We start from the raw sequence: 7975 nt of genomic DNA, 5'->3' as shown, positions 1-7975 counted from the left end.
TCAAGAATCCGAGACCGCGCCCTCCGGCGATCGAACGCAGGACCCTCACCGGCTGCAAGCAACCCCAGAAGGAATTGGGGCTCCGGGACACGTGCCACCCGCTGGACGAACCTCAGCGGCTGCCACCCGGGGCGCGCGCTCGTTGTGCCTGCTGGTGTTTATTAGATACACTGGCGTGAACACAAGTCCACGCCCAGGCGGGTAGCCCAGTGCGCACCCCCCCACACGATTGTCCTCACTGCCGGTGGCCCGGGAGGCCCAAAGGAATGATCCTCAAATAACCGAGCCCTTCCTCATCCCCACTCCCCCTCCCCCCGTGTTCCTCACTGTGACAGATTCTCCTAATTGAGCGGTTATGGGTCATCCTCCAGAACCGTTGGACGACATATCTCCACGCTTCAGTTCTTCATGTTTTAAATACATATTTAACGGATGGCTGCAGAGCCAGCTGGGAAACACGCGGATTAGAAAAAATAGTGCTCCAGAAGGCACGAGATTGGGGCGAAGGGGAGAGCCCACTGGTCTTTCTGGCGTAAACTTTCCAGGGAATTGGGAGCAATATTGTGGGTTTCTTTTTTTGTGTTTGCTTATATTGTAACTTTGCTAACTTGAAGGCGAATTGCTTACTATGTTTATTTGATTGCTTGTTTTTAAGCCGTGCATGCAAATTAAAAGCTCCCAAACATCCTAAGTAACCAGAGGACCCTAACTTTCCCTGGGTGAGAGGGCTGGGGTATGTTTCTGAGGGTGCAGTACCAAGGCCTACAGCCCTTGGATCTGCAGAAACAAACTTCTGTACTCGAAGTGTGTGGATGTGAGAGATTCAGCTCAGGGATAAGTTTAGAGATCGCTGGCCGCCTCTACTGTAAGGAACCACCAATGCTGCCGTCTGCAGTCCAGCCAGGCAGGGCTGCTGTGTAAAGGGTTAGCAATTTTTTCTGTGGACTTGCTGCAGACATAGTCTCTCGATTTTCCCATCTATAAAATGGGTAGATGTGTCACAGCACCTCTGAACTGCCGCAGGCCCTTCTCTAGACAGGCTTTAATTCCTTCCGGTCAAGGGTTTCCGGGTCTGGGTAAAACGTGTACGAACGCGGCCGCAAGTGGTTGGCTCTCGCTGTCTGACACAACGTTAAGTCTTTGCCCAGGTCTAAATAACTCATTCTGCAGACAAACTAACATTGCCCCATGCCTCATGTGGTGGTGACCACCACAAAGATGATGCTGAAAATACCCTCATCGGGGTCCCGGTTCATAGCTGGAGGTGGGGGACGAGGTTGCTTAACTCTGGGCTGGACTCTGCCCCTGTAGTAGCGCGATTACTGTGCGGAAAGAACTCTTCCCTGGGTCTACATCACCCTCAACGTTATAAAGAGTTTTGATTTCTTCAAAACATAGTTCTGGAGTCGCTCCCTTCCTTCCTTCCATGTCTTCTGCCTGGCAAGACCCTGCTCCCAGCTGGGGGCGCTACGGGCCGCCCGCCGAGCTACCGCAGCGGCCACCTCCAATACGAGCGCTTAGGGCGAAGAACGTAGGCGCTTTGTATATGTCACCGTTTAGAGTGGGGCCCCAAAAGGCCCACGTGTCGATGAAAACTATGAGACGGGGACAAGCGGACTCAGAACCCAGAGAGAAAGAGAAATCAAGGGAGGAGACGCCAGCCCCAGCTCCTGCGTCGCCAAGATTACCCGCGCGCACCCCAAAAGATCTGACCGCGTAGGGTACCACGTTCGTTTGTCTGCAGAGCTCCCAGCCCACCCCCATCCCCCAACCTGACTCTATATTTTTATACAAATTTGACAACACTCCCTCTCCCCCGCGGTCCCAACCGCGATCGGCCCTCGGTACTTCCGCGCTGAGCCCGCGCTCCCCCTCCCACTCTCGTCTCGCACATCCTCCGCGGTCCCTCCTCAAGTCCCTCCCCAAGAATCTCCGGGCCGCGGACGCCCATTGGCTGCACGCGGGGAGGAGGCGTGTGCCGGGACCCGCGAGTTTCATTGAGCGGAATTAGCCCGGATGACATCAGCTTCCCAGCCCCCCCCCACCCCCACCACCACCCCGCGGGCTCTGCTCATTGGCGCCGAGGCCCCTCCTGGACCCGCACATTGTTCCCCGCCCCCGCCGCGGCCACCGCCGCCGCGGTCGCCGCTGCCACCGGGCTATAAAAGCAGCCGAGCCCGGAAAGGTGCGGATGCTTATTATATAGACCGACGCGACCTCAGCGCCGGGAGCCCGGTTCTCCACTGCGGCTTTTGGGAACGAACTCCTCGAATTGCCTCCACAGTAAGTGTCCCCGCCCCCCAGCAGCCCCAGTCTACATCCCAGGGACAGATGCCCTCCACTCGGCCACGACCCAGGAAGCTCCAATAGAGGGGTCCCTGATCCCAACCCCTGCCTGCCAGTTCCGAGCGCTTTCGAGGCTCTGACCCACCTCACACTCACCGCAGCATCCCTTTCTCCCCAAAGCGAGAAGTCAGGGCGACCACAGCTCCTTCTGCCCAAGTCACCGTCAGCTGGCGAGCTCCCCGCGGCCCCCCGGCGCAACGCACGGAATCTGGGCCCCGCGCGGGCGCTGGGTGCGTGTGTTTACTCCGCGGTGTCGATGGAGATAGGGTGTCTGTGTTTGAGGAACTAAGTAAATACTTCTCTATTTAGAGCTCACCTTCTCCAAAGAAAAACTCTCACTTGGCACTCGTTGATTCCTGCCCTGGAGATCCAGCCTCCTCATTCCTAACTGAAGACATAAAGCCTCTAAATGCCACCCTCACTGAGGGACATCCACTGTCCCCTGGAATGAAACAACCTGTGGATGAGAGCGGAGAGGAGGCTGTGGGGAGGGAAAGAAACGGGTTTCCTATGCGTTACCTGGGTGCCCCCGGAAGGAAGGCCGGAGATCGCGAGGCGGACACGACGCGACCACTCCCCTCCCCGCCCCTGGACCGCGCGCTGCGGTGCAAGCGGGAGCAGCTTTTCTCTCTCGCTTGGCGCTTCGATCTCTATGTCTCTCCTGTTTCTTCTCCTCTCCTCAGGAGGTGTGCGTGGAAGCTCTGAGGGCCGAGGGAGGGAGGACCGTGCGACAGCCGCGACTATCCCTGGGGCCATGGACTCGGACGCCAGCCTGGTGTCCAGCCGCCCGTCGTCGCCGGAGCCCGATGACCTTTTTCTGCCGGCCCGGAGCAAGGGCAGCAGCGGCAGCGGCTTCACAGGGGGCACCGTGTCCTCGTCCACGCCGAGCGACTGCCCGCCAGAGCTGAGCGCCGAGCTGCGTGGCGCCATGGGCGCTGCGGGCGTGCACCCCGGAGACAAGCTGGGCGGCGGCGGCTTCAAGTCCTCCTCGTCCAGCACCTCGTCGTCCACGTCGTCGGCCGCTGCGTCGTCCACCAAGAAGGACAAGAAGCAGATGACGGAGCCCGAGCTGCAGCAGCTACGCCTGAAGATCAACAGCCGCGAGCGCAAGCGCATGCACGACCTCAACATCGCCATGGACGGGCTGCGCGAGGTCATGCCTTACGCTCACGGCCCGTCGGTGCGCAAGCTCTCCAAGATCGCCACGCTGCTGCTGGCGCGCAACTACATCCTCATGCTCACCAACTCGCTGGAGGAGATGAAGCGACTGGTGAGCGAGATCTACGGCGGCCACCACGCGGGCTTCCACCCGTCGGCCTGCGGCGGCCTGGCGCACTCGGCGCCCCTGCCCGCCGCCACCGCGCACCCGGCGGCCGCCGCGCACGCGGCGCACCATCCCGCGGTGCACCATCCCATCCTGCCTCCCGCAGCCGCGGCCGCCGCCGCCGCGGCCGCCGCCGCCGCCGTGTCCAGCGCCTCCCTTCCCGGCTCCGGGTTGTCGTCAGTCGGCTCCATTCGGCCCCCGCACGGCCTGCTGAAATCTCCGTCGGCGGCAGCTGCGGCCCCGCTGGGGGGCGGGGGCGGCGGCAGCGGGGGCGGCGGCGGCTTCCAGCACTGGGGCGGCATGCCCTGCCCCTGCAGCATGTGCCAGGTGCCACCGCCGCACCACCACGTGTCGGCCATGGGCGCCGGGAGCTTGCCGCGCCTCACCTCTGACGCCAAGTGAGCCGACCCGCGCCGGAGCGCTCTGGCGAGCGGGAGATCCGGAGGCTGAGGGGAAGCGAGGACCGGCCGAGGCGGGGGCCGGGGAGCTCAGCCCAGAGGAGGAGCTCAAGACCTTGGGCTGGGGGTGGGGGGCGATGGTGAGGACTCCAGCACTCAACTGTGGGGAGTGAGTGGAGCGACCCGGGTTAGCCCTCTTTAAACAGCGCGGGTCCGTAGACACCATTTTATAAGAAGGCACCGCGATGTCCACCCCTTCCTCAATCCCCCTCCCCTGCAAAAAGAGATGATTCAAAAAACTGATTTCCCGGGGAACACGGACTCACTCAGCCTGGGCTGCACTTCGTTTCGCGGGGTGATGGGGCGGGAGAGGAGCGTTAGGGACTCCCTCTCCGTTCGCCTTTCTTGGCGGGTAGGCGGTTCCGGGAGCAGCGCTCCCGGGGCGGCCGTCGGGTTCAGGCCTCGCAGGCAAGGGTCGTCTCTGGCCTTGGGCCAGGGACTAGGAGTTAGTTGGAAGCTGACATTTGGTACCAGAAGCACTTACGGGTCGTGTCCAATCTCAGTATCTGGTAAACCCACCACCGTTTGAGAGCTGTTGCCAGTCCTCCTCGTCTTACTGGTTTAAGGCTTGTGGTTTTAAAATCTGTCGATGTCCCTTTTTCCACAATACAAACTAGCTTTATAGACAGTCAGTATAGAACCACCTGTGGATTGGAACAACCTAAAACCGTCGGCTTGAGGAGCGGGTGTTTTTCAGTTATCTTTAAATGGAATTCCCCACTCCCCACCCCATTCTTTCTGTCTCTGAGCACAAAGTGATTGGGTTCCTTACCCGACTGGGGCACTTGTGGTGATTGATACCTGAGAGTTTGACAGAACTCAAAGGCTGTTGCTGTGAATATAGTTTGGGTTATTTGGGGGTTCTGTTGGCTTTTTAATTTTTTCTTTCTTGGGTGTGTAAATATAATATCAGCGATGAGGTAAGTGCGTGCTGCTAAGCTGTATGCTCACGTGACTGCCAGTCCTACCCGAGTCTAAGCCGGGTTTCCTCTGTATTGGTTTCTTTTTGCCACGTTTAACACAAATGACAAACTCCACGTGCTTCCTGCGTCCGCGCAAACCGCCTCAGCGCTGCCAGCGTTACAATTGGGCTTCACAGCGTCTGCCACATAACATCCCTCCTCTGACCGCTGCCCCTCGCAGAGAGTGTATCATCTGTTTTATTTTTGTAAAAAGAAAAAAGTGCTAAATAATATTTATTACTTGTTTGGTTGCAAAACGAAATAAATGATCGAGTGTCGAGATTTTAAATAAAATTTAAAGTAAGTCGAGTGTTTTCCAGCCGTGTGGGTGGGAGAAGGTTCGGGTGTCTGGGGGCGAGGGGCAGGGGGTGAGGGACTGTGTCTGTTGGGGCTGGATTTGGGGGCCCTTCCGCTGGTTTCGTACTGGATGAGGGAGCTGTTTATTCTCTTTCTCTTGCCACCCCTTCCCCCACACACATCCTCCAGGTGTTTCTCACAACTCATTTGTTCTTATTTTTGTTTTCTGACGTCTAATCCGGAACTCCTTTCCCCTTCTTTTGAGGATTGAGTTAGTTGAAAGTGAAAATGTCGCTCCCTGCGCGCAGAACTTTGGGCCTTAGGGGCGAGGGCCGTGCCTTGGGCTGGGTGTCCCGGCGCTCAGGTCTCCTGCCCTGCCGGGATTTTATTTTCTCTCTGATCACAGGAGGTTGCTTGCCAGCCTCCATGCTTCTCAGGCGTCTGTCCTAGGCTTCAGAAGCAGACCGGCCACGTGGGGTCCCGGGTCCTCAGTGCCATTGCATTCCCGGCAAAGCGCTGCTTGAGCGGTCAGTGCGGGATCCACTCGCCCTTCGCTTTCTTCCCCAAGCTATACACAACCCTCCCCCGGCGCCCACCCTGGCCTTGAACTGCAAAGAAAGTGTCAGGTGCTGGGAACGGCTAGCTGAGCTAGACTCGCATGAGCTCTCGTCCGGGGCCACCTGTTTTCTCGCGGCCACTAGTCCCTCACAATCCATAACTGCAATACAAATTTGGGACTTGGCTCTTCAGTGAGTCTAGAAATAAATAAGCTTCGACCTTTCCGGTCAAGGAGGAGGGCGGACCGTGCGGCTGTGTCTCCGCCTGCGGCCGGCTGGAGAACGCATGCCCTTGAAAGCACGGAGCAGCGCAGTGGACCCCGGTGTCCGGATCCTGGGCCCTCATAGACCAAATCTTTGGATGGCATCTTTGGTGGCCACCAGCAGACGGTCCCTGCACCTGGGGCACCTAGAGGTGGAGGTTTCCCTGGTTGGGACCCCATTTCTTGAGGCTGTCCCCTGAGCCAGGCCCGTGATGATTCCCCTTGCCCAGGACTAAGGGTGGCTCCTTTCCCCAGTTCTGGGACAGGTGCTTCTGGGTACTCCAGCAGGTAAAGTCGGGCTGCTGGCCAGAACGGCCGGTGTCCAGGGATTGGGTGCTGTAGGCCTTGTACAACTTCGCTTTTCACCCAAGCCTGGAAGAGACCCAGCGGCTGGGGAGGGGACATGAGGGGCCAGTGACCTGAGCAGCAGCACGCGAATCCCAGAAAAGGGTAGAGCAGGATCTAGCAGTTTCATTCCGAAATCCCATTTGAAACGAAACTCGCTAAGAGTACAAAACTAGGTCCAGCTCCAGTCGCAGACACAGAGAGATGCGGAGAGGCTGGAACTCTAATGGGTGGGAGCTGAGAACCCGGCGGCGTGGGGGTGGGGGTGAAGACACTGCTTCCTTAACCCAGGGCAAGGCTCCGGGTGTGCGTGGTGTTTCCGTAGAGGGGAGGTTGTTGAAAGCAAATAAATCAAGTCTTCCTCCCACCCCTGTACCCAAGCTCTTCGCCAGCGGCCAGCAGCCAGCCAGGCTAGACCCGGAACTCCAAGGAAAGAGGGGCTGGATGCAGCCTGGGTTTGGGCCCTCCCCGGAGCCGCCCGCCTAAGCTGCGAGACCAGCCAAGAATCTCGGCCACCACGTGTAAGAGCGTAGCGTCGTCGGATGCGGAGAAGGCACACACAGGCGCACAGGGCAGGTGGCGTCTCGCCGAGGGTGGCCCTGACTAGTGGGGGGCGGGGGTGGACGCGCAGACCCGCGACTGGGCTGCGGGGTGGGGCGGCAGAAGACCGTAGGCAACCACTTTGACTTCCGAGGATTCTAAATTGGGGTCGGTCCCCCACTGAGAAAGGGGAAGCGAAATGGAGGTAAAGAAACAGTCTCAGGCTCGGGGCGGTTGGCAAGGCACCGGCTCCGGTGGGGCCCCTCCCTGGGAGCGTTAGTCCCTGAGGGTCTCTCCTGCGTTGGGCTACAGCTCCCCACACACACACTCTCAGCCGCGGGGTCCGGGGACTTCTGTCACTAGCCCCCAAGGTCTGTGAGATTATCCCCAACCTCCACCCCCACCCTATAGTGTGGCTGACACTAGGTTGAGGGCCTCTATGGCGTCTAGCTTCAGAGCACAGCTCTTGGGCTCATGACTCCTTTACAGGGCAGGAGTCACAGAGAAATGACTGTTGCCTGAACTCAGTGTTGGAGGATGGGCCAGAGCCTCTGAGGTGCTGCGGTTGGAACTCCACGTTCCACGAACAAGCAGTGAGTGGAGGGGCTAAGCAAACCCTCAGACCTAATGTGCATCTCAGTCGGTGGACATGTTGCTGAGACCTGGAGATGTCACTTTGCTAGCGAGGCCTGCGTGGTGTAGGAAGACCTAGGTAACAGGGACGTAAATGACAATCTGGGACTGGGGCAGCCCCGCAGACAGGACCCGTCCTCATTCCCAAACTGAAATCAATGAAGAGCTCAGGGGACAGGCATTACAGACTTTGGGCCAAGTTCCCAATCCCCATACAAGTGTCTCACGGTTATCAGTATGGATTATGGAG

General features: G+C 58.8%; 1 protein-coding gene across 1 annotated transcript; it reads left to right on the top strand.

The window, feature by feature from the left end:
- Positions 1-2132: 2132 nt before the first annotated feature.
- Positions 2133-5384, top strand: OLIG2 (oligodendrocyte transcription factor 2). The gene is made up of 2 exons (XM_019662809.1): positions 2133-2283; positions 3030-5384. Exon 2 carries the CDS (start codon positions 3101-3103, stop codon positions 4070-4072), a length of 972 nt encoding a protein of 323 aa, XP_019518354.1. The 5' UTR covers positions 2133-2283; positions 3030-3100; the 3' UTR covers positions 4073-5384.
- The last annotated feature ends 2591 nt before the right edge of the window (positions 5385-7975 follow it).

This window comes from Hipposideros armiger, unplaced genomic scaffold (assembly GCF_001890085.2).
Source record: "Hipposideros armiger isolate ML-2016 unplaced genomic scaffold, ASM189008v1 scaffold_381, whole genome shotgun sequence".
In the NCBI taxonomy this organism is placed as follows: Eukaryota; Metazoa; Chordata; class Mammalia; order Chiroptera; family Hipposideridae; genus Hipposideros; species Hipposideros armiger.
This window is presented reverse-complemented; position numbering and strand designations above follow the sequence as displayed.